This window comes from Euleptes europaea, chromosome 19, assembly GCF_029931775.1.
Source record: "Euleptes europaea isolate rEulEur1 chromosome 19, rEulEur1.hap1, whole genome shotgun sequence".
Classification (NCBI taxonomy): Eukaryota; Metazoa; Chordata; class Lepidosauria; order Squamata; family Sphaerodactylidae; genus Euleptes; species Euleptes europaea.
Genome location: NC_079330.1, coordinates 965,907 through 992,005, shown reverse-complemented (window position 1 = coordinate 992,005; position 26,099 = coordinate 965,907). Strand labels below are relative to the sequence as shown.

At 50.2% G+C, this 26,099-nt stretch overlaps 1 protein-coding gene across 2 annotated transcripts in view; it reads right to left on the bottom strand.

The window, feature by feature from the left end:
* Window positions 1-26,099, bottom strand: part of ARHGEF10L (Rho guanine nucleotide exchange factor 10 like) — a 60,304-nt gene that overhangs the window by 18,642 nt on the left and 15,563 nt on the right. For both annotated transcript variants that reach the window (XM_056865596.1, XM_056865595.1), the window contains 15 exons: window positions 24,850-24,927; window positions 23,743-23,922; window positions 23,207-23,323; window positions 22,246-22,338; window positions 21,812-21,985; window positions 20,133-20,278; window positions 18,225-18,409; window positions 16,333-16,448; window positions 15,698-15,825; window positions 14,576-14,676; window positions 9,286-9,407; window positions 5,593-5,679; window positions 4,238-4,458; window positions 3,084-3,238; window positions 321-466 (listed from right to left, as the gene is read on the bottom strand). In XM_056865596.1, coding sequence (XP_056721574.1) covers window positions 321-466; window positions 3,084-3,238; window positions 4,238-4,458; window positions 5,593-5,679; window positions 9,286-9,407; window positions 14,576-14,676; window positions 15,698-15,825; window positions 16,333-16,448; window positions 18,225-18,409; window positions 20,133-20,278; window positions 21,812-21,985; window positions 22,246-22,338; window positions 23,207-23,323; window positions 23,743-23,922; window positions 24,850-24,927 — 2,049 coding nt within the window. The remainder of the gene's footprint in view (window positions 1-320; window positions 467-3,083; window positions 3,239-4,237; window positions 4,459-5,592; window positions 5,680-9,285; window positions 9,408-14,575; window positions 14,677-15,697; window positions 15,826-16,332; window positions 16,449-18,224; window positions 18,410-20,132; window positions 20,279-21,811; window positions 21,986-22,245; window positions 22,339-23,206; window positions 23,324-23,742; window positions 23,923-24,849; window positions 24,928-26,099) is intronic.

Below are 26,099 nucleotides of genomic sequence, written 5' to 3'. Positions count from 1 at the left end.
TGGCGCTTTGTGGAAGACTCAGACCACACCATTCCTGTCCCAAAGCAGAGGGAAGCCAATGCTTCACTCAGCCACACAGGGCATCAACCTCTGGATATTCTGACCCACACAGCCTCTCTTCTGTGACATGGGTTACTTTTGTAGGGGGCTGTTTGTTCCCAAGCCTTCAGAAAAAGACCACAACAGCAAGCTCAGCTACAATCAAGACTGTGGAGCCATGAGCACAAGGCAATTTCCCCCCAGCCTCCGCCTTTTCATGTGTGCTCCAAACAGCTGTTGCTCTCCCTGCCCCAGCGGGAAATGAGGACCAACGGCCTTACCTGTGCCTTCAGAGTGGCAGCATCAAACACAGTGACTTGGTTGCCACAGCTGGCCCAAATGGCATCATCCAAGGTGAGCAGAGTTCGGACCGGTGCCAGGCCCACTGTCAAGCAGGTGGGCTCGGCTGCCACATCCCAAAGGCCCCCTGTGATGAGACAAGGAAAAAAATCAGGTATCAACCAACAGGAAAGTGAGAGGAAAGAGACTCGCGAGTGGAAACCTCAGCCAAAGAGGACAGGGGCCGAGGCAGGTGCAGAAAGGGAGAGCGAGAGAGAGGAAGGAGGAGCAGGAGGTGGGATTCCACAGCCTTCCGTCTGTCAAGGCTTTTCCAAGACATACCAAGACAAACCCCCCCCCCAATGTGTGCAAGAAGAAAGATCTCCACAATGATTATTGCCTCTTCAGTCGAAGAGCTGACTTGTAATGTGACGATCAGGTCCTGCTGACACCTCTCACTTCCCTTGCAGAAATCACCATTTGACAACATTCTGTTGCTGACTGTTACAACCACATATAGCTAACATTTGGGATGTCAGTGGTATGTGATGGAGGGGAAAGAAGGCTTGGGTGGCAAGCCGCAGGAACACGTCCTCAGCCTATTCGATGCAGAGTTCTGTTGCCATCAAGCTCATAAAATGTGCCAAGAGCACCTTCCTCGGGAGTCCAAAAGCCCAACAGGCATTCAGACCTCCATCCTTCCTGCCTCTCCCCCCACCCACCAAAGAAGGGATGGGGACACAGTCCCCCTTGCTCTGGCTCTTCCCCACTGGCTGGCTCAAACCCCCTCCTCAATGAGGGAGGGGCTTGGGACACATCAGTGACGGGGAAGCAGGAACTTTAGCAGACCTCACTCACCGTTCGCCACACTTTGCTGGTAATTTCCATCCCACCTAAAGCACACAGTTCTTCAAATGAAATACAATAAAAGCATCCGCATACGGAGGAAGCCTCGAAGGTTCTCTTCCACTATTTGTTAAGATACCTGTAGGCAGCAGCAGTCGCGTCGGCCCTGCCCTTGGCAGACATAAGCATCAGATTAAACCTTTGCTCGTGTTCCTACATCTGCCTGGGAGGTACAGTCTCCCCCCCCCATTCTACACATGCTCTAATTAAAAGCCATAACTGGCTTATCAAAAGCTAATTAATAAAAAGCAATACACTGCCAAGCGGAGTCTGAAGCTCCACGTAAACATCCGCTCATAACCCCGGAACAGGAGGGCAACGAGCTGCAGATTGTGGGTGGTTAATGGAACACGGAGAAGGAGGGAGACAAATCACTGTCAAAAAAGCACTGCCCAGAGACGGGAGGAGGGGGGGGGAGAGCCATCCTGGGCTGCCCAGACACACAGCCAGCCTGCGCCCTACGAGGAAATGAAGCCAGTCCCGGGCAGAGTTGCACTCTTTGCCCCGTTCAGCACCTACCTGGCCCTGACCACACCTGAGTCCAGCCTCACAAGGTAGGGCAGGGTGGGAATCCCCAACCTGCAGAAGTGGGTAATTGCCAAGATAACTGAGCCGGCCTTCTCTGTAGCATTCGAGAGACCTGAGCTGCATACACAGGCTCAGGTGGCACAGGGCCATGGCTCAGTGGTAGAGCCTCTGCTTGGCATGCAGAAGGTCCCAGGTTCAATCCCCGGCATCTCCACTTAAAGGGACTAGGCAAGGAGGTGATGTGAAAGATCCCTGCCTGAGACCCTGGAGAGCCGCTGCCGGTCTGAGCAGACAATACTGACTTTGATGGACCGAGGGTCTGGTTCAGTATAAGGCAGCTTCATGTGTTCATGTAAGCAGGTGTTAAGTTGGCTAGGTCGAGAATGTGCAGTTGAAATGAACTGACCTGAAGAAGGGTCTCTTTGTTCATCCAAAATTTACACGGAAGGAAAATTAAAGCACATTTGACAGGCTTCACCAGCAGTAAAACGGCCGCTTTCGCTGCAGCCGGAGAGAACTGACAGCCAATCAATAGGAAATTACAGAGCTCTCAAATTGGGGTTTTGTCTTGGGACCAAAACCTGGATTCTAGACATTGCATTCTGAACACCAATTAGCATAAAAGGAGTGGGGGTGGGAGGGGAAAGAGGGTTTTCCTCCCGCTGCTGCAACAAGCAGGAAATTAAAATAGATTGTAAATTAATTAAAGTCACTTGGAAATCTAGTGCAGATGAAACCTCCCCCCGAGGGGAGCTTTGGGGAGCAAAGAACACACCGGCTCACTTTATTAGTCTAAACCTGCTGGATTTCTGTTATGGGGGGGCACTTTGGAAGTTCTCAGGTGATTCTTTCGAAGTTTCCTAAAATGATGGTTGACATATACAAGCTGGCATTATGGATAACAGAACTGAAAAGAATCGTGGAGGGAGGATCTCAAGTTGCTTAGCTCAGACACGCTTGCTAAATTTGCCTTTTTCAATTTTTTCAATTATGGAGCATTCAGGGGTTAGACATTGTAAAGGGGGGAAAGCCGTGTGTAATTAGACACGAGTTATATTGCCTACAAAATATATTAGCAAGACTTAAAGCACGTCGCCAGTGCAGATTTGTGGGAAGAAGCTGCCTCCGATGCCCAAGAATTAAGTTAGGGGTCTGCTTCAAACATCTCCTCATCTGAAATCTCATCTGTACTGTCAACGGGTGAATTTCAACAAGCCACTCCTGCCTCAGTCTTCCCACCTGCAACATGGGAATAATAATACCAGCCTACTTTACAAGGTTCCAAGCAGACGACAGGACCGTCAAGGTCAACCCACCACTTCAACACTCACCGCTGTTCCTAGAGTAAGCAGCTACGGTTCCATTCTGCAGGCCAGCGAAGAGGAAGTCGGGGCTGTGTTTCAAGCAGAGAACTGGCTGGAGCCCAGGACTCTTGCAGGTCAGGAGGCACTGCGTCCCTGTGTCCACGCTTCCATAAACCAGGATGCTGGGGAGAAACACACATGGGCAAGAGAGAAACACGGGTTGAGAACCAGCCGGGAGAGAACGGAGCTGAGAGACAGTGGCGATACCTGTACAAAACTAGAATACGATGAGTGGCCCCCAGTGGGCAAATGGGGAAGTGTCGTGGGGAAGGAAAGGCTTTTGGCGACTTTATGGGTCATAAATCAAGCTGGGGCTGTCCAAAGCTTCACGTGGAATCTGGCTTTAAACAAATTAATTATGCATTTATTTTGCCACCTCAACAGAAATACTCTTAATTAGGTCTGCCAAGTTGGGCTCCCCCTCCTGGAGGCAAAGTTCTTTCCAGCCCCATGGAAGTGGGGAGGCGCCTGATGCTGTGAACTGCTCAGCCGAACTCTCCAGCTACATTAATGCGACCTTTTGGGAAACCTCTTTAAAGCAGTGAGGTGCACCTCTGACTCTGGAGCCCTTCCTGCCAACTTCACATGCTCTGGTTGTAGTTGCTCTGGGGGAGGAGGGGAAAGCGCTCTGCACATGGTCCAACACACTTTCCCTTCCTGTCTCTCATTGTTGGATTGATCTCTGGCATTGAAAGCAAGCTTCCATGGGAGATAGCCACAGGACAAGAGAAACCCAACTCCTCTCTTCAGGGACAAAAGATGGACTGAATTTCAAAAGCCAGCTGGTTTGATTTGAACATATTTGTTTCCAGCGTGGTTCTCGCTTGGAGTTTGTGCTTCCTTAAGCCACATTTTCCCCATGAAAAATCATACACATTTTCCAACATTATTTGCTCATGAGTTGCGAATGAATTGTGTAAAATGTGCATATATGTAGCATTAAAGTGGTGTAAAGAGAATGAAAAGGATTATCATCAGTGGCAATAAAATAAAGCAGACTGAAAGAGATAGTAACAATAACAAATAAAATTTAAAAGAATGTAAACGGCCATATTGGTACATCCCTATAAAACAGCTCTTGCCCTTCCCCACACGGACACCCCCCCCCACCAGCTCCTCACCTGCCATCCTGTAGCCCCAGGCAAAGGGTGGGCTGTGGCGGCACTGGCGGGTCAGCGGCCGGTTGCGAATCCGCAGCTCTCTCCTCTTCGCTCCTCTCTGGAATGTATTCCATGCAGAGGACCCGGGAGGCCACGGGGAAGGACTTCACCGTCCGAGGCACTGCACGGTTCAGAGAAAAAATCTCTACTTGGCCCCCGGCCCCTTCCTGGCCGCCCCCAACCTAGAGGGCCAAAAGCAAGACAAAACACCGGAATGACCCACTGCCCTCCTGGCAGGAAAGGGGCTCTCCGAAAAAGGCTGGCATCCTCTCTGCTCACCTAGCAAGGTATCTGAACAAACCAGAGAGGGACACAAAGTCGACAGAATGGAAGCCTCAGAAGTTGAAATTACTTTCCCACAATCAACACTGCTATTTGTGTGTGTGTGTGTGTGTGAGTGTGTGTGTTCAATAACTTCCAATTAAACAATGCTATGGATCTTATTTCTTTAAGACACCAGGGTATAAAAACATTAATTTTGGCAAGCTGGAACTGAGATAATTTTTTTAGAATTTGGCTTACGAAAATCTCCCTCAAAATAGATTTTTTAATAAAAAACTTGACATTAAAAAGACAAACACGTGGCCCTGTTTGTAAAAGGCATGGCATTCTGTTCGAGACTGAATGCTCCCAAGAGGTGATGAAGTTACATAAGAACAAAGGCCCCAGTAAATTAGCACACACGGGGCCCTGCATGACAACCTTTGCTTTGGATCTGGATGCAGGTCTAGAGGAACCCTCCTGGGTCTGATCCAGCACAGCTGTTCTGGTGACATCCTCTTGCAGTTTGCAGGAGGAACTGCTGCTCGTGGTTTGTTCTCTCATCCCACTTTCACCCCAGGCAAAAACAGGATTTGCACCATTTCCAACATTCTGCCAGTATCGGTTTGACCACAGGTGACAGCAGGACAAATGCCACAGGCAGGAATGCCACCTCCCTCAAATACCTTTAGCTCTCTTGAAGCTATTATCTGTCACTGGCCTTCCAAGGCCGCGTCAGACACAAGTTAATCCTGCACGACAGATTAACTTGACTGCGTGTGGTGCGGGCCAAGGGCTCTCTTGCCTGCTCTTAGTCCCTGAGGAGGAGCTGGGAGGGGCCTGGCCACCCCATCTGGCCTCCCAGCTTAGTCCGCAGTGGAAGAGCTGGGCGACAGATGTGGATTCCTCCACTTCCAAATCTGCCCTGGGATCATGTCTATCGCTCTGGGGATTCAGCCACGGGCAACGTGTGGTTCTGCAGAGGCACTTCTGGTCTGAAAGCTCAGGAAAGAGGCAGCTCACACGGGACTCAGGACGTTCAGACGCAAACTCACCCAGAGATAGCCTTGCGGCAGAGAAGTGCTGATGGCTGAGAAACCCAGCAGTGAGGAATGGACGGGGCTGTGCACGGCTGCTCCAAGCTGAGCAAGGGGAGAGATGAGAGAGGGAACGTCAAGGTAGAGCTGGAAACCGTTGTGGCTGCAGGTAACCTGGCTCCCCACACCTCCCTCTTTCTCACAACCTGATCCTCTTCAGCTCTTGGCTGTCTTCCTTTGCCAGATCTCGCCTCCTTTGGCTTCCTCCTCCCCACCATTTGCCTCCCCATCCCCCCTGCTTTTCTCCCTTCCCCATCCCTTTTGTAAAGAGGCAGGGAAAGCATGAAAAAAACCTCACCTGGGTTCTAGTCTGGAAAGCTGATTCTCACAGAACAACACCCATCTCAAACAAAAGGGTTCCCAGAGAACTCTCTTTCAGATTAAAGAATTTCAAAGAGAGTTCTCTGGGAACCCTTTTGTTTGAGATGGGTGTTGTTCTGTGAGAATCAGCTTTCTAGACCTGAGCCCTGCCCTAGCAGTGCAGAACTACCTACAAGCTGGAGACCAAGGGGCAAACGCTGCCGGAAGCGGGGAAGCCACGGTCACAAGGCGTGCTGATATATGCACCTCAAGATGGCTTTCACAACGATTAGACGCCTCTCGGAACATGGAGCACACCTCTGTCAACAAATAAGGGCCATCACAGCTAAGTAGAGCCCCCATGTTCAGAGGCACTATACCTTTAAGTATATATACACACAAAACTGCCTTATACTGAATCCAACCATTGGTCCATCAAGGTCAGTACTGTCTACTCAGACTGCCAGAGGTTCTCTAGGGTCTCAGGCAGAGGTCTTTCACCTGATCTTTTTTAGTTGGCGATGCAGGGGATTGAACCTGGGACCTTCTGCATGCCAATCAGGGTCTCTTCCACTGAGCCACGGCCCCTCGCCACCCAAAGAACCAGAGGCTGAGAATACACATAGAGGGAAAGCTGACACTCTCATGCCCTGGGCTTCCTGCTGGGCTCCTAATAGGTCCTGCTGGACCATATGGACGCTTGTTCTGATCCTGCAATGCTTTTCCTATACCTTTACAATCTGATGAAGTCAGGAATGCTGATGGGACATGAAAAAACTCTAAGCTTTGTTTAGGGGCCCTGGTCCCCACTTGCACAGTAGCCTGTAAAGGCAATTAAAAGAGAGAAAGAGAGGGGGGGGGGAGAGAGAGACAGAGAGATAGAGATGACTGATGAGGATCCACATCATTTCATATCTTCCCCAAAAGCAAAAAGACCGCCGCTCTCTTTCACCCGAGGTGAAGCAGAGGCAAACCTTTGAAGCCAAAGGACACAACTGCAAAGGGGAAAAAAAGCTATCCCAGAACCTCTGGGGTAGACGAAGGGGAGGGAAGGACGTTGTGGAGTCAAAATATGCTTTGTAGATTAATCATAATATGTGAATAAAAAGTCCCCCTTTTCCATCTGCTTCCTTTTATTCTCCTCCTTTGGGGGGAAAGCAAGAGAGAATCAATGGTGGATCATCAAAAACAACCAATTTTGCAGCCGGCCTGATGAGAAAAGCAGATCTCTGCCCAAAAGAGAGAGTGTCTCTGGTGTCCCCAGAGGCAGCCGAGCCACCTTTTGGTCTAATTAGACAAAACCGGCAGCCAGACCTTAGGAGGGAACACGTTGAGGCCCCTTCTGCCAATGCAGACCGTCCCTCTGGAGGTGGAGCCGGCTGAACGGGACGCAGTCGGTAGCCCAAAAGCTTTGCTTCTGTTAAAGTGGCTAATTGGATTTTAAAAAGGCGCCATTCAGAAGTCCTTTCTTGTCCTGAGGATGGGACTCCAAGAGATTTCTGGGTTCTCTCAGAGGCTGAGGGAATGAATGGGGTGACCCCCTGAGCATGGCGGCAGACCAAGGTGGGCTTTGATGAGGTTCATTTTCTCTAACATCATCTCATAGCCAAGCCAAGGATTTGAACCTGCATCTCTCGCGATCAGACTCCCAACACTCCGCCCAGAACACTCTGCCGCCAAACACAGGAGTCCAACATCCAGACCTGGGTGTTCTGCCATCTGCCAATGCCCAGCAGGAAACCCAAGGTGGGGAAAATATCCCACCCAGTTAAACCGAAACAGGTAAGGGACGTGTGTTGAACCGTGGAGTGTGTTATCTCCCCACCCCACCCCCCTGCCACCAGTTCTTCCCTGCTTGGCTCCTGGGCTCTTAGAAGATCTCCAGTCCTGTGAGGAGGGGGCTAGAGAGCACAACTGCCCTTCCACATCCCCCAAGGCAGAGCAGCACTGGCCTCCTCGGTGCATTTGGGTCCTTTTCAGCCTCGGTCTAAAAGAGGGCCAAGGAAGCTCTTGTATCTTTCCACCCGAAGAGGAGGTCGCCTCTGCTCTGGCCTCCCTGTGCTCCATGGCCTTCAGAGGTTTTCTTACAGCCCAGGTTATTTCCATGAAGGAACCAAGCTGGAAGAAAATGCTGACAGCCAAAATGAGGGGAGGGAGGCTAGGTCCAGATTGGGCAGAGTGTGTCTCCCACCCACACACCTGGTTTCTTTAATGATATTGTTCATGTGGCCAATTTGGCCTTGAACTATGTCACACTGACCACACCAGGCTTCACCAGTGTGTTCCCTTTCCAATACAGACATCCCTCTACTCCTTTCAGAACTAAGTGGGTATCCCTTAATCGTCCCTGGAAGTCTCCCTTCTGCTCCTAGGTGACTGTTGCGATTTAGTATGGAAAGGCACTCTGGACATGCTCAGACACACTCCCAGCGGTCAGTGTTACTCCACAGCTTCCAGTGTTGAGGCCCGGATTGAAAACAGGTTCTGGGAGCCAGGCACTGGGAAACAGTCAGTCCATCTTGAGCAACACAGAAACAAGGAAGTCGAAAGAGGTCTAGCCATACTGGGCGGGTGGAGGGGGGGGCTGCCATAACTGGGCTGCAAGGAGAACGAAACCCACAATTATGGCTCCAGCTGTGAAAACTGTCACAGAAGCCGTCTCCCCGGTCACTGCCTGAGTTTTTTAGGAATGGTTCGAAACAGAGAAGCCACCCTGCAAAGCGGCATCGATGCCTGCAGTTGGAGGATAAACAAAGACCTCCTGGTTTTCCTGCCCCCCCCCATACACTATCGACTGTGCACAAACTACTCAACACACCCCACTAATTGCAGTTCACTGAGGGCCACACTGCCTGCCTTCTCTCAGGCTTGTTGCAGTGGTGATTATTAGACAGAGAGAGGGTCCGTGGTTCCTCTCAGCTCGAGCCCCCATGCTTCAGGAAAAACTAATGTGATACAGGCCAAAGTCTCGGCCGGTTGTCTCACATGAAGATGCAACATCTGGCTCCAGCCCACCTGCCCTTTCAACACACACAAAACTGCTTTTTACTGAATCAGACCTCCAGTCTATCCAGGTCTCTATAATCTACTCGGTCTGGTAGCAGCTCTCCAAGATCTCAGGCTTAGGTCTTTCATATCCCCTACTGACTTGTCCCTTTCAACTGGAGACGCTGGGGGTTGAACCCAGTATCTGCTGCATGCCAAGCAGGGCTCTCCCACTGAGCTGCAGCCCCTCCGTGACTGCCCTGGCTCACGAGGCCACTGAATCCCAGCCACCGCGGCTCTTTCGCCTCCCCACGGCACTCTTCCCTTCGCAGCCCGAGGTCTTCTGCACCCCCTGTGCTCCCTCACCTGCAGGTCAAGAGCCTTGGACGAAAAGGCAGGCAGGCGGCAAACCAAGATGGGGCACCAGAAGGGAGCTTTGCTCTTCTTATCCTCCTCGGGACACAGCCAGCCAGGCTGGTTTTCTTCCCCTGGAGCAAAAGGAGGAAACAAGAGGAAGTGAAGAGCCAGCAGTTTTGGTCGGTGGGCAGAGCATGAGAAAGAAAACAGAAGGCCAAACTCAAAGCATTTATTTCATCATGAGCTTTCGTGAGAAGCAGCTCACTTCCTCAGATATACGGAGGGAGAACACACAGCTCGGCTCTGGCAAGCCCCTCTCCCACTACAGACCCTGAGGTTACGCCTTGGGCACATCGCAATCTGGAGTTCAGTTCCCTACCTATAAATGGGCATAGTGGTGACCTACCACACAAAGGGAGAAGAAATGGTAAACAGCAAATTAGAGCCAAAACATTTCCCAAAAAAGAAGTCTGGATTCACTCATGGCCATCCTAACTTCTTATACCGGCAACATAATTCCAAGATTGGTATATGGCTGACTTTAGAACCAATCCGATCCCACAGGCGTTTGCAGCATACAGTCCTAATCCTATGCTCTCGGAACACAAGAAGTGGGGGGAGACCTCCAGAAGGCTCTCCCCCCTCTTTGCAAAAACAGAAAGCTTGCAGGCCCCCATTCCCTTTGCCGCACTTCCCCTTCCCCAACCACCAAATGCTAGGCACAAAGGTCTCGTTCCAGAGCCCTGATATTTTAACGGGAGCGCCACTGCGTTACGCCAAAGGAAGAGGCAACCATCTCTAGGCCTTTGTTTAGTTCAAGGCGTTACTTTAAACTCCAAGCACACACGGCTTGTGCTTTTCAGGAAACTACCTTTAAGAGGAACACTTTCCGCTGGGGCTCTTGCCTATTTGCTCACCAACGGATCGTACGAAGGTGCAAGAGGTTCAGGCCCTCCGCCTCCTGTGCTGCCTCTTTTCACGGCCACGCACACAAGCACTCTGCGGCCACACACACGAGCTCCGCCATTGCCAGCTGCTCAGGAAGAATCGAGGAAGAAGGGGAGGGAGGGAGGACCCAGCTCCTCCATATTAGAGTTTTGCACACACTTTATTTTTAAGTGGCGGTTGCAGTATTTCCCCCCCAGGCACTCTGGATTAAAATAGGCCAGCAAACTGTTTAAAAAAAAAACAAACCAAGAGAATCAAATCATCGCTGCCTGGGGGAAGTCGGGGATCCAAATAAGATTTCAAATGAATTTTTCCCTCCCCTCTCTTCCATTAAAACGAGGTTTTGAAAAAGGCTCTCTTGCTGCAGCGGCGGCTGAAGTTAAATAGCAAACAGAGATAAGAAGGAACAGAAGGGTCTTGTGGGAGCTTGAAGCGAGCGAGCGAGCCGGGAGTGCAAGGAACGTAAAGGGAGGCTGGGGCTGCCCGGAAACATCAGCGGCTTTCTTCTCCTCCAGTTAATGAAGAGATTAAAGGGTTGAAGATGCTCAGAACAATGACATTGCAGGGTTATCCGTTTTGGGGCAGACGGTGGGGAAGCTCTTGTTCTTTTACGTTCTCAAACAAACTTCCAGAGGGGACTTGCTCCATTTAAGCAGTTACGGAGGGCTTTTCATCATTCCTTTAAACAGCCCTAGTGAAGAACGGAGCGGTTCTTCCAATGTGCTCCTCCGCAGACCACGACAGGAAGTATCTTTGGTGCAGGGGAGACCTGGGCCAGTCGGAACTGCAAATGCTGACAGGAACATTGGGGGGGGGGGGAAGGAGGGGGGAGGGGCCCAAAGCTCCCTGGTAGAGCAGTTCACTGGACCCCCAGCATCTCCAGCTGATAAAACATATCTCAAAGCAGCCAGGCTTGGAAAGGGTCCCCCTGCCTGAAAGCCTCTGCCAGCCAGAGCAGAAAGCACCAGAGGCCTGGGGGCACAAGGAGCCCCAGCTGCATCAAGCAGCCTCCGGTTCTGGGGAAGGGGAGATTTATCCAGGAGAGACCCCAGCCGCTAGCCCCCCCCCCCCCCAGCTGCTCTTTCGGCAATGCACAACAAGGAGGAGTTTGCTTTTCCTCATTTGTACGCATCTACCCCGTGCCTATTTTTTTAAAAAAGGAAGAAGAAATCATACTTGATTGTTTGATGGCTTTTTGTTTATTCAAGTGTGATTTTAAGTATTTTATTTGGAAGCCATCCCAAGCGTGAGGAGCAGGACAGGAAACAAACAAAACAAAAGCACACAAATCCCAAGAGCGGCTGGATTTTCTTCGCCCCGGGAAGCGAAGGCGGACAGATCGCCACTGGCCCCAGGCCCCACGGTGACATAAATACTAAACAGTACTATTCCTCTTTCTGTGGCCGTGGCTGAAAGCTACGGCCAGCTCTACCTGGCAGCCTCTGCCTTCTGCCTGGGATGAGCTTTCGGCCAGCCACTCCCTTTCCTGGCGTGGGCACCTTTTGAAGAGGCCACAAGTGAAAACCAACATGATAAAATGGATGCAAAACTTTGGAGAAATTATTAATATGGATTTATGGGAAAAACTCTGTACTTCCGAAATGAAATACACCGTCTCTCAAGAAGTGAAAGAAAATTGGTATAAAACATTCTATAGATGGTACTTGACTCCTAATATGCTTTCCCAGATGACTACTCCTGGAAAAAGAGGTGCCTGCTGGAAATGCCAAGACACTGATGGTTCCTATGTCTGGTGGACATGTCCAAAGTTACAAACATATTGGAAAAGAATTCATCAAGAACTTCAGTTAATGTTAAACATTAAGTTAATATTTGATCCTATATCCTATCTACTCAGTATAGTGCCACCAAACTTGCCTTCGAAATTTCAGGACGTTTTTAAATATGCTACTACAGCAGCTAGAACGGTTCTTGCAAGAACTTGGAAACAAACTCATATACCCGAAATAGAAGACTGGAAAGAAAAACTATTGGAATATGCCAGCATGGCTAAGATGACTTTCGAGATAAACTTAAAATCCAGTGAATCTGCAGAGCAATTTGATGATAAGTGGATGTCATTCTATACCTATATGAATTCTAGCTAATTGAATGAAATACGATGGTTATGTATTATTTAACTTGTTATAAATAATTGCTAAGTAACTTTAGACCTTCACACAATAGAATACTAACACAAGTAGAATAATAAAATGACACTCTGTAATAATTTTTTTTCAGTATAGAAAATGTCTCACAATATACAATTGAATTTATTTTTTATTATTGTATTGTTTTTATACTATAATGCTTCATCCCTCCCTTCTTTTCCTGTACCCCTTCAATTATATAAATAAAATCTTTTTTAAAAAAAGAGTAGCGACCAAGCTTTCCCTCCAGATATCCAACCTCTCTCCCCACCACCAGTGTTAGAACTGATGCCTCCTTCTCCACTCCTCCCCCCCCCCCATCTGAATCACTTCAACAGCCTCCAATATCTGCTTCAGCTACCAGTGGGGCATGGGGGGGAGAAGACACTTGGCTGGTAACGACTGAAGGACAGACTGGACCTCAGCGGAGGCCAGCTGCCCCTTCTCTTACAAGATGGAGCTTAGAATCATAGAATCATAGAGTTGGAAGGGACCACCAGGGTCATCAAGTCCAACCCCCTGCACAATGCAGGAAGTTCACAACTACCTACCCCCCACACCCCCAGTGACCAGAAGATGGCCAAGATGCCCCCCCTCTCATCATCTGCCTAAGGTCACAGAATCAGCATTGCTGACAGATGGCAATCTAACCTCTTCTTAAAAACCTCCAGGGAAGGAGAGCTCACCACTTCCGGAGGAAGCCTATTCCACTGAGGAACCGCTCTAACTGTTAGAAAATTCTTCCTAATATCTAGACGGAAACTCTTTTGTTTACAACCCAGCTTACAACCCAGATTCTCAGCCCCGCTACACTAGACCTCTGTGCCAGGGAAGAATTCTGAAAGCAGAACTACACATAGGTCAGGGCGCCCCATAGCACACTGTGGCAGCTGATTGATGGAGAACGCTTGGTTCAAATGAAAACCCATCCCTTCAGACTCTGCAACCAGGAAAACTGCAAGGAAGGCGGAGGGCCCAGCCGGCCTTCCAAGCACCTCTGCCTTTTTCCTCCCTGCAAAGTCAGAGTACACTCCCGCCACTCATGGGAGATGTGGGCAGCGGCCGGTGGAATAATTTATTTCTCTCCTTCGCCAAGTGCCTCCGGGAGTGGCAACTCGGCTCTTTAATTACAGAAAAATTAAAAACACAAACGGAGAGCAGCTAATGGAATGCAGGAGGGATGCTGGCAAAGGAGCTGTGCAGATCGGAAGGATGATCAAGCCCCATCAAATATGCGGGAAGGGCGGAAGCTGATGTTTCCCTCCCCGCGTGATTCCCAACAACAGTAAGCGGAATTCAAGGCAGCTCAGAAATATTCGCTCCTGCTTATTTCCCCCCTCCAAATATATCCACCCTACAAAAAGCGTTCTGTGAAACTCTGAAGTTTGCACTTTAAATATTGATTGGCTCCAATAAGAGGGGTGGGGGCAATTGGGGTGGGTCCTAGATTGCTCTTCTGCCAGTGTAACAGCAGCTACAGTGGCAGAACAACACTTAGAATCATAGAGTTGGAAGGGACCACCAGGGTCATCTAGTTCAACCACCTGCACAATGCAGGAAATTCACAACTGCCTCTCCCCCACACCCCCAGTGACACCCACTCCATGCCCAGAAGAGGGCCGAGATGCCCTCCCTCTCATCATCTGCCTATCCCATCCATTAAGCCCCCCCCATCAAACACTATAATCAAGAATAGCCCCATACTGCACAAAGATGACCAGCGCTAATCATAGAATCATAGAGTGGGAAGGGACCATCAGGGTCATCTAGTCCAACCCCCTGCACAATGCAGGAAATTCACAACTACCTCCCCCCCCACACACACACACACACAGTGCCCAGAAGAGGGCCAAGGTGCCCTCCCTCTCATGATCTGCCTAAGGTCATAGACTCAGCATTGCTGACAGATGGCCATCTAGACTCTGCTTAAAAACCTCCAGGGAAGGAGAGCTTCTGTTGGCAGAGCGGGCGGGGGGGGGGACACGACTTCCATCAGTTCGCCTCTCCCCTTGCAGAGCACTACTCCCCCCCCACACACACACCAGCACACACACTGTTCCTGATGGTACCCTAGGCCCCCCGGAGCTGGCTCTGTGGGCTGCAGCCGGAGCTTGGAGGTCGGCAAGTCCTGCCCTGTAAGGTCGCAATGCAGCCTACTGGCTTGCCCTGATCCAGTCAATGCTTAAAGGAAGGTCACTCACGGAGAGCAATCTTGGCCAAGTGCAGCCGGTTCACCCAGGAGATCTTGCTGAGGGGGTTGGGAGTGATGAAGACCACCATGACGCTGATGGGGCGGCCAGACCTGCATCAGGGAGGACAAAGTACGCTGGGAGACGGCCACAAAGGCACTGGCTCAACACTGTCAGTGCCCGTGTCCAAAGAGGCAAGAAAATCCGGGGCTGTGAGCTTTCGTCCATTAACTCTCGCAGGTGAACAGCTGCTGCTGAAACAGCACCCCTCCCCACCCACCCCGCAGTCTACTCAAAGATTTTACAGACGTGGCTGAGAAGTACCCGACCCCTCGCAGATCTCACAGCCCTAGGCCAAATCTGATTTTTAAAAAATGGAGGGAAATTGAAATGGGAAATCAAACACAACAGTTTCACTCAGGAAGGTGATCAATGGGAAAGGCTCAGCTGGAATCATAGAATCATAGAGTGGGAAGGTACCACCAGGGTCATCTAGTCCAACCCCCTGCACAATGCAGAAATTTCACAACTACCTTTTAAATCAAACACATCTTTTAAATCTGAGTGTGTTTTTTAAAATACTGATGGGATTTGGACTTGTTTGTGTTTGGATGCCCTTTTGGATCTGGTGCATGAGGAAGCGTTGCTTATCCACAAAATAATAAAGGTGGCCTTCCCTTCTAACAATTAGTGATTAGCCCCCCTTGATTAATCTCTTTATTAACCTGCAGATCACCTCTTTTACAATCCTAAAACATACATACCCTTTTAAAGTTTTTCCAGTTCCAATTTTTAAAACTCATTGATTGGACAAAAAGGCAGACACCTCTAATGATTTCTAATTGGCTGACAACTCTAATTAATCTCTCTTCTCCTATGAAGGGGCTGCCTCTCCCACAGAGAAGCAGGGGCAGAGAAACAGTCCCTCCTCCTTGGCTTTTTAAGAAATCACCCAAGCACCAGACAGCTCTGGAAGAGATGCTTACTAACAGCAGCCTTGGAAGGGGGCCTCAGAGGCCCCTACAGTGCACCTCCCTAGAAGCCCCACCCCAGCATGGCCTTGCTTTGAATGTGCCACATAGGGCAAGCTCTTCTTCCCATCCAAAAGCAACCAAGCTCACACCCCAAACTCACTTGTCTGGCTTTCCTGGGAGTAGGAGACGGAGGCGGCACTTGTTGGCAGAATGGATCTCTTCCTCCTTCACTCTCATGAGCCGCTGCAGCGCCAAGCACCAGTCCTGGGCCACGGTCATGTTCAGATTCTAGAAGGGAGGAGGCAGGAATTAAACCAGACCCCTTTTTCAAAGGAGGAGCCACCTGTCACTTGAAATACAACCGCCAATCAGAGGTGCACACTCCTTTCCCAACGACTGCGAGAAACAAAACTATGTGGCTTAGGACCACAGCACTGGGGGCGCGGGGTGGAGTGGGGGGCTCCTGGGCCAAAATGATTTTGGAGCTGTGTGTGCCAGGGCTGTTTTGCCTCATGAAATAGCATGGAGGGGTAGGAGCCCCTCCCACCCACACCACATTCTTGAGCCAAATCAGGCCCCTGCAGACTTTTAAAACAATGTTCCTGACTTGTTAAAAAAAAGTATTACGGAGCTTAGTCCTCAGAGGCAGAAATCAGAGCCACCTCTTGGCCAATCAACACCAAATGACCTGGATCAGCTGGATCCTGGGCAGCGTTCAGCCCCAGTCATCCTACATCCTCATATGCTCACCGGGGTCCTCGGAGTCTCGGCCACCCCGCTGGAAACTGGGCTCACCTGGTACGTGCCGTGGAGGGTGCTAATCAGCAGCGTGATCTGCTGGACGACAGCCAAATCCTTTTGTAGATCTTGGAGCTCCTGGAAGAGGCGAGGTGGGCCCAGGTAGACTTTGTCTGAGGGAGGGAGGGAAAGAGGGAGACGGGGCACATTTAGTTGCAGATTCTGACCCTGGGATGAGGTAGTGAACATATTCCTTAAAGGTGACCACTCTGCTCTAACCAAGTGGATTACTACGTGCATTGTGCCTCTGCATCCTGAGTTCCTTCTTTGCAACACTCCTCCCATCCCGACTGGGATATAAGCACTCCGAAATTTCCATTCCGGCTCGTATCTGACAAAGGGAACTGAGACTCTCGAAAGCTGACACCCCAAATATCTTGTTGGTCTCGAAGGTGCTCCTGGACTCAAAGCTAGCATTTCTTAAAAGGGGATGCAACTGAAATGTCACTAGTCATTGCAAGGCCATTATTCCCACCCTCTTTGCTGAGAACCACCCTTTCATCCTGCTTTCATGAAGCCCACAAAAGTTTCGACACAGGAAGAAAGAAAGGAGTAGGCACACTATGGGAAATGAGGCACCCGCAGCACCAGCTTCGGCCCTCTTAAAAACTACCATCCTATTTCCACTCCAGCGGTTGTGAGTGGGAACACGCCAGATTTTACAGCCTCTGTTTGTAATGTGAAACAACTATGAGAAGCATTGACACTTCATTGTTGAGTGTCACATATACTATCTTGTTGCAATCTTTGCAACTCCCTTGCAGAGGAGGTCCGTATTATTAGTCCCCCTCCCCCCATATTGCCAGTGAGAGGCAGAGAATAGAATCATAGAGTTGGAAGGGACCTGGGGTCATCTAGTCCAACCCCCTGCACAATGCAGGAAATGTACAACTACCTCCCACTGCACACACACCCCAGTGAAACCCAGCATGGGTTTTTCAAGAACAAGTCCTGTCAGACTAATCTTATCTCTTTTTTTGAGGAAGTTACTACCTTGCTGTATCAGGGGAATGCTGTTAACATGGTTTATCTTGATTTCAGAAGGCTTTTGACGAGGTTCCCCATAGTATTCTTGTTGACCAATAGGGACAATGTGGTTTAGCTGAAGAGTCGCCTGCCTATCATCACCTAACAACTTCATGGCGGAAGCCATGAACCCAGGGGCTTTCTGATGCATAACTCAAGGGAGGTCCCAAGCCAGGCTCTGGCACCCCATCATCTGTATCCAGCACAAGACCTGGGTTTCAAGGGTACCAATCTGGGCTGCACTCTCAGCCCCTCCACGCTCAGCTGATTCCCAGGCCTGAGTGTGTCCACCAAGCTCAACACCTGGTCCCAGCAAGTCACCTCTGGAGTGAAGACCTTGCCGACCTCAGCTCCTGCTGCATTCTCCATCTGGGACTTGACAGTTACCTAGTTTGCCTATGCCTTTGCGTCTGGCCAGCTGCTTTCTCAGAGACAACCCTGGCCTGGACTGACCCCTCTCTGCCTCTGGGTCCCCCTTCTCACCTGATACTCAGTTTCTGCTAGTTTTCCCCCTCTGCTCAGGGTCCTAATGTGCTGATTAGCCCCTCAGCCCTCAAACTTGGCTGCTGGATCATGTCCAAGGCCTGACAGTCAGCCACTATGTTGTGCCAGGTGGGCAGTGCTGAAATGCGGACGGGGCATTGAGAATATTGCACAGCTATAATTTGTCATGGCGTTTGGCTTCATAAAGAAGCCTGACCAAAGGTCTGGGGTGCCAAACAGCCTCCGTGAACAACCGAGAAAGAGGCGGACCAGTGCATTAGCCTGATGCTCACACTGGCCCCACCGGCCACAAACTCCGGGGGCCTCTGAGGTCACATTAGCTAGGTGCTTGGAGGCAGGAGGAGCAGAAAGGCCCTCACTGTGAGAAGACTGGCTGGTTGGCATGTGCTTCTTGGAGCACACGTTCTGGATGACCACGTTCTCCTTCTCGTGGGTGCAGGTCTCCTGCCCGACTTCCACCACCTGGATCTGCGGAAGGGCTGAATTCCATTTCACGATGTATTTGGGGCCCAGGGGGACGAGGCTGCTGATCTCCAACTGGCCTCTGCAAGAGCAAAACAAACCTCTTTGGAAAAAAAGACAGGAAGGGGGCAAATCTGCTGGCTACCATCCCCTGAGTTAAAGAAGAGCAGCCCGGAGAGAAATTCCAGACAAAAAAGGGGTCAAAAGGTTCTGCGGGAATCCTCAGGTTCTTTGGAAGTTTATCTGGGGATCTTCAACGAGAAGATCAGCAACTTTGGATGAACTGCCCTGAGGGGCCGCTCACATGCCAGCAATCCATCTTCCCCTGCAATAGGCAGCAATTTGCAAGCATCAATCAAATTTTCGGCCATACACTTCGTTCACGGGAGCCCAACAAACCTAGCCAGAGTCCCACACAAACACAGCACACTGCAGAATGCCCACCAAATCCTCTGCATTGCACTGCTGTTCTATGGCAGCGACACACAGGGCAGGCAGCTCAAAGTGGAAAGGGCTTCCCAGAGACCGAATATTTGAAATCCAGTAGTCTGGAATACAACCCTACATGCCACAACCACGCAAAGGAAGAAAGGTGAAAAGTCACACCACCTGCATACCACGGTTGTTACACAGTCACAAGTCACTGAAAGCTTTGCATCCACCTAGAGAGAGAACCCACACCCCAAACCAAACAGGCTGAAGCAACTGCAAGCACACTGCAGCCAACCACCAGCATATTATTCCTTCGCATTGCAGGCTGCAGCCCCAGACAGCAGGGCAGATGCCACACCACACACGTGGCCTACCTGTTGTTCATCGGCCTGCGGAAGAAAAATGTTACAGCACAGTTCACAGGAGTGCACAAAAATGCTTGCTGGATCAAATCAGAGCACGTTTCCCCCAATGGCCAACCAGATGTCCTGGAAGACCCGCAAGCCAAAGCCTCCCCCCCCTCGCCAATGGGTCTTCGGAGGTTCGCTGCCTCTGAATGCAGAAGGACCATTCAGTTACCACAGCTCATAGCCCCTGGTGGGCCCTCCCCTCCTCTATGACTTCATTTAATCCCCTTTTAAAGCTGCCCATGGTTGTAGCCAGTGCTATTCGCCTAGGGCAGAGAGTCTCATAAATTGTGCGAGGACATTCTTTCATTACAAACACCTTGAGCCAATGGGAAAACGCGCAGATGACCCCAGACCATGTCCAGGCAGCAACTAGTGAGTTGCTGGCAAGAGGTAGTCCCTACTACTACCAGAGGAAGAGGGACCCCCCCTCCCCGTCTAACAAATAAATTAAGAAAGAAAACAGCACACACTGTACTTTGAGCACATGTGAGACTAGCACTGATGATGTTCACCAGCACACACTTCTGTTTACGTGTTTCACTAAGGGTTCAAGCCACAGGTCCAACAGCCCCACAGTTACAGGAGGGCTGGGGGGAGGCACTGCTCCCTCCTCCTCAGAATACAATGAGCACGAACCAATCTGACACCTGGGACCGATGTGGAAATTTCCCACCTTTGCGTCACACTCGAATACACCAGACTTGTAAAAGACTTGGTACACCTTAAGACAAGGTGCAATTGTAATGTTTGCCATTAACTCCCGGGGGACAAATTGCATTGCGAAGTGCAGAATTCAGGATTCCTCCCTTACAAACAAGCACCCAGAGGCTGGGCCTGGCTCCTGAGGCATGTGGAAGTCGCTCGGTGTTTTTTCATTTCCATTGTGCTCCAAAGCATGCTGGAGTCTGACCTCTTTATACTCCCCCATCTCAAAGAGACGGCACAAAGATTCTAGACACGCACTTGAAATTGATATTGGCGCAGACCAGCATGTCGTTCAGCAGGAACACCTTGCGCTCCTTCGATTTGATGAGTTGACCCCGGTCGCCATAAACGGTCTCCGTTAGAGTCTCACAAAGCAGCAGCTGGCGCTGGCCTGAACTCAGCAGCTGCAGGAAGACAGGAGGAGAGCAATTCAGCAAGGAATTAACGGGGGGGAGACACAGGGCAGGTCAGCACTCTGGTGGAGGGAGCCGGAGGGTCTGCTGTAGAATGGGACCTCCCTTGGAGGTCAGAGGGGGTCTCGACAACTGATCTTCAACTGATGAGTTGTTGCAACCCTCAAGCTCGGTGGTGCCCTGAGCTGAGATGGGGCCACAACACAATGATTAACCCCATTTACAGACAGAAGGAGATGGAAGGAAAGTGGAAGAAAAGAGCAAGAGAGATGGAGAGGGGGGTGGGGGAAAGGGAAAGAAGGGAAAGGCAGGCAGACATGGTCCAAAAAGTTCGACGGGCCCCATACTGTAGGTCAGGATTAAGTGGCAGGTTTAGAAAGGCTGACAGCTGCAGGTTGAGCCAAATATGATTCAAAAGGTTGTTACCTTCTGGGCATGGAGTAGGGGTCACTGGGGGTGTGTGGGGGGTTAGTTGTAAATTTCCTGCATTGTGCAGGGGGTTGGACTAGATGACCCTGGTGGTCCCTTCCAACTCTGTGATTCTTCCTCACAATAGCTGCTCCTGGCTACCTGGCATCAGGGCGTTGCAGGTAGTCAGGAAAGTGGATTGCATACAGGTGTGGTGACTCTAAAGGCCAAACTATACACAACACTGGAATCCCATGAATAGAACTCCAAATGCCTAACTTGATCATGAGACCCAGCTACAAAGATGTGTGTTTGTGTGTGTGACTTGGTTTATGCCAAAGTCCTGGGTGTATATGGAGGATGCTGACTCTGCCCCCTCCCCCCCCCATGCCATTCCTCTGATGATTCCTTCATTTATGATGGTGGTGGTGGAAAGCGCCATCAAGTCACAATTGACTTATGGTTACCCCTGGTGGGGTTTTCAAGGCAAGAGACCAACAGAGGTGGCTTGCCACTGCCTGCCTCTGCATAGCAGCCTTGGAATTCCTTGGTGGTCTCCCTTCCAACTACTAAGCAGGACCGATAAGACTGGGCTACCCAGGCCATCCAGGTCAGGGCACCCCCCCTCTATACCATGCCTACTTCCCCCCTTACCAGGGTTTTAAGCATCCAGGGGGAAAGGTAAGTCTTTCTTCCCCAACACTGCCACGGTGAGAATCCTTCCCATTTGAGGCATATAACAAAGCCCTGATTAGAAAAAGGCACCGGAAGCAGCTTCACTGACTTTCCGTTCTGTTTATGTATTTTAATTGTGTGTTTGTGTGTGGGGGACCCTAAATTGGGTGGAGAGGTGGCATAAAGTGTTTTACATAAATAAAAAATAATAAAGCATCAGCCGCATGGGGAAAGAGAGGGAGCCCATTCCGAAGTTGCTACACCGAGGAGAAAAGCTTCCAGGACCATCCTTTGCATCTCAAGGATGCTCGTTCCAAATGCGGCCACCCAGGGCACAGAGAAGGCCTGGGAAGGGCATGCATCCTGCTGGCCGGTGAAAAACCAGAAGGGATCAAAGGCAACCGACAGGCTCTCCATTCCCCTTCTCCCCCATTCACATACCTTGTTGAGGCTGCTGCGGTCGCTGACGCTCTTGGTCAGCTGCTGAATCTCAGCAACCTGGTCGGCCAGTCGCTTCTGCTCATTCAGTTTTTCCGCCAGGGTCTCAAGTTCCGTGAGTGCCAGCTGGAGAGACAGCCTGTCCGGGTGGCCTTTCGGGGTGTTCTTCAGCATGTCCTGCAAAGGCAGAACAATGGGGGGGGGGGGTTTCTCAAGGGGTGATATTGCACATATACCACTGCCAGTGTTGCTACTCAGGAGGATGCTGTAGATATGGCACAGAACCCATGTTGGCACTCTGCCCACCGTCTCAGAACTCCTCTCCACTGGTGCCAACCTGTTCCAGCCCTTCCCTGGCCTCTCTTCTCTTGCCTTCCCCTCCACAGCTCGAACCCGACTCTGCAGGGAAGAACAAAATGAGCGGCTTAAAACAGTACCTGCAGCAGAAGAATGAACTGGGGGAATCTTTGGATGGGCTTCACCATCAGCCCGTACAGAGTGACCCGGTCCAGACTGGCCATCTGCCGCTTCTGCCGGGAAGAGAAAAGGCCTCCGTTAGCACAAAGCCTTCAGACTGCCGGCCTGCAGGTGGTCAGCCTCACCCCTGCGGGACTCAGGCCCCCGGCTCTGCGTTCAAACCACCCTACATCCAATTTGCCACCGACATCCTGAAATGGTAGGGTGCCCATTATGTGCCCGTTCACATCCAGCATCTGCAGTGGGCCACGAATGCCTCCAATTGTGTGTATGGATGTGTGTGAAGGTGGGCGTGAATCGCTTTCCCAAAGCTACCCTGAGCACCCGCGGGTGGGCTGGAGCCCAGGACTCCCGGGGCCACGTGCCATATTGAGCCTCAAGCCCCCCATTTGTGTCTTCAAGAGTCCAGGTGCCACTCTCAGGTCCTCAAAGTGACGTGTGTAAATTCAGACTCCAGAAATGAGGGCGGCAGGGTTTAGTTAACGGGTTGGTTTGATTACACAGTTTAAAGAATTCAAAGGGCCACTTGATTAACTCAGACTGATTTTGAAGAGCTTATTGGTGGGAGGGAAAGGTGGCAGGCAGGATCTCCGTCTGGGAAACACCCCTCCTGCGTGAGAGGGCACAGAGAACGCTCTTCTGGGCTGAGGTCTGGGGAGGCATTTGCGGGCATCGTTTGGAGACCAAGGAAGCATACTGGCTTTTAAAAAACAAGAATGGCTGGCTTTTCTTTTAAGCAACCGTAACCAATTACTCAACCAATTAAAATCGGACTACAATTATTTTAGCAGGGTAACCACCCTAACAAAAAAACACATTTTAACATCTCGGCTGTCAACATATCCAGAAATGGCAACTCTTCTAGCAGCCAAGAGACGAGCCTCCCCCTACTACCACCAGCAGCAGACTCTCACACCTAACCTTGAGGAATTCCAGGAAGGCAGGCTTGGTGAGGCAGGCCTTCTTGATCAAGGACATGGCGCTGGTGAAGTTGTTGACATATTCGCTGTACACATCCAGAACCATCGACTTGGAAAACTGGGCAAAGGCACAGAGGGAAACGGATGCCGAGCGTGGAAAGACAAAGAAGGAGAGAGTTAGGCCCCACACTCAGCTCACATGGTAACCCAGGAGCAACTAAGTAAGTACTTTTACACTGCTGGGCCAGGCCCTTTTTACCACTTTGGGCCCAAGGATATCTACTCCTTCTTCATGACTGACACCTTTGATTGAAGTACACTGGTTGAGTTTCAAAGAAATCTGGATGTCTGTATTCTATTTCTCCTGAGCTACGGAGACTGGGCTGTTTCATCCCCCCCTTTCATCTGTGTTTCTGTTCTGGGGAAGGGAGCCACGTATCCAAGGACGGGATGCAAGCTCTTGACCCACAAAACACGGACCTGCAGGACGGGAAGCCCAGACAGAAACACCCTTTTGGCTATCCTGTCAGAACTCACCGAGGCCACAAAGAGGTCACCAATTTTCTCTGTGGAGTCCCATTCAGAGACACGTGAGGACAAGGCGATTTGGAACATGGAGTGGCACTGGAGGATCTCTTTGACCCGGAAGAAAACCACTTGGCACTTTCGGGCACTGAGAACTTTGGGTTCCATCTCCATCAGAGGGTTTCTGTAATCCTGGGCAGATATAAGCACACAGCACAAGTCAGAACACGCCCTGGTCCCTCTTTTGATGCCGCTGCCTGAATGGGGGAGGGGGTGGATGTCACTATTATTTATTTATTTTTCAGGCTTGTGACCCGCCCTCCCCAGCAAGCCAGCTCAGCGCGGGTAACATCATTTAAAACACTGAATAGCATTCGATAATGCATAAAACCATTAGTAAAATCAAACATTAAAACTCTAAGACCCTCAACATGATGGCGCACTAATTCCCAAGAATACTGTAAGCGCCGTACATGTGGCACCACTTCGATCTATATTATTCCCATATTTAGAGGGGAGGGAAGGGGGGGAGGCCAGTAAAGATGATATGCACAAAATGTACCAAGCAAAAAGGCTGAAAAGCAAAAGAAAGCAATTTTGAGCAAGAAAGCAACTCACAGACATTTGGGAGCTTCACTTTCGGAATGCAGGTAACAGGAATATCAATAAACATGCTAGAAAACGCATAGGGATTTTCACAATTATTTAATTTGATTTAATTGTGCTATGTTAATGCAATTCAAGATCTGGGGGAAATAGAGTCCTGTGTTTGGTTTTAATCACTTGTTATTTTGTTACTTGTTTATCATTTCCCACTGGACTACTTTTTAATGGCCCTTGTAATATTTTATGTCTTTTTAAGATGAATAATTTCATTCCCTTAACAGAAGCACAAAAGTTACAAGAACAAATCCTATTGTACGTTCAATATCAGGTCACGAATGATTCCCCCAGACATAAAATGAACTCCAACATCTCTCTTACTGGTCTTCCTTATATACATTATAATGTTCACCTACTTATGTACATAATATCCCAAGCCTTGGTCAGCACAAATTTTGGGGCTGGAGGAAGGCAAAAGACAGCATCGGCCACAGGAGGAACAAGGCAGCGGCTCACCTGCAAGATCCGCCTCAAGGAGTCCACGTAGCTCCTCTCACTCTGCACAATGGAGCCCAGGATGTGGCGCCGCACCACCTGTGGGGTGCGTGGGGGGAGGAAGAGGACGCAGAGGGAGAGCAGAAGGATCAGAGAGAGGCAAGAGAAGCAACAGGAAAAGAGTCCAAATCATAAGCAGCATTCAGAGTCCAACTAAGTACAGGGTAGATTTAAGCCTTCTTTTCTCCCACAAAAGAAACTTACAGAACTCATTGCCACAAGATGAAGTGAACTGCTACAAGCTTGGGCCTGTTCCCTACATTAAAACACGGGCAAGGCAGCTGCTGCACAGAATCAGGGCCCAATTCTGCTACTCTCGATCATGGAAGCCCTGTTGCCCAGTCCCCAGCAGAGGAAAGACGCATGTATATTTTCAGAGGCACCCTCCTCTTTCATGTTATCACAGGCATTCCAGAGCAGAGTTTTGGCAACAGGTAGTGCAATATTCCATTGCTGAGCTCTTGCCAAAAATCTCTTCTTATGGAAGCAAACCCCCACAAAAAAATCATGAGTCACTCCAAATGCATGAACTACTATAAATCGGGGTGGGGGGAGAGAAACTAAGGCTTCCCTCTCCTAAGGTCCACATGAACGTCTCCCTTTGATTGTCCTCCTCCTCCTCTGCAGCCTCCCTGGTTATTCACACGAGATCCTGCCCACCTGATGGATCAGACGGGGGGGGGGGGGAATCGAGTCCGACATCTTGTCTCAACAGAGGCTGACTGGTTGCCTGACTAACAGGGCAAGGAGGACCAAGGCCTCCCCTCGATGTTGCCTCCTAGCCTTGGGGGTCAGAGGTTGACTGTTTCTGGACATGGGGGTTCTCTTTAGTCACCACGGCTAGCAGCCACTGACAGAACCTGCATTATTCCCGCCCAAAACCATCCATGCTGGGGGCCTCCACTACATCCTCTGGCACCAAGTTATGCAATTTAATCAATTGTTGGGTAAAGTAGTACTTCCTTTTCTTCGTGCTGAATCAAATCCCTGCCAACTTCATTGGGTGCCTCCGATTTCTAGTATTATGGGACAGAGAGAAAAAGCTTCCTCTATCCACTTTTTCCAACCATGCATAATTTTATGAACTTCCCTTAACCCTCCCGGGAGAGAAGGCGGCATGGTATAGCCCAATCTCGTCAGATCTCGGAAGCTAAGCAGGGTCAGTACTTGGAAGGGAGACCACCGAGGAAGGCTCTGCAAAGACAATGGCA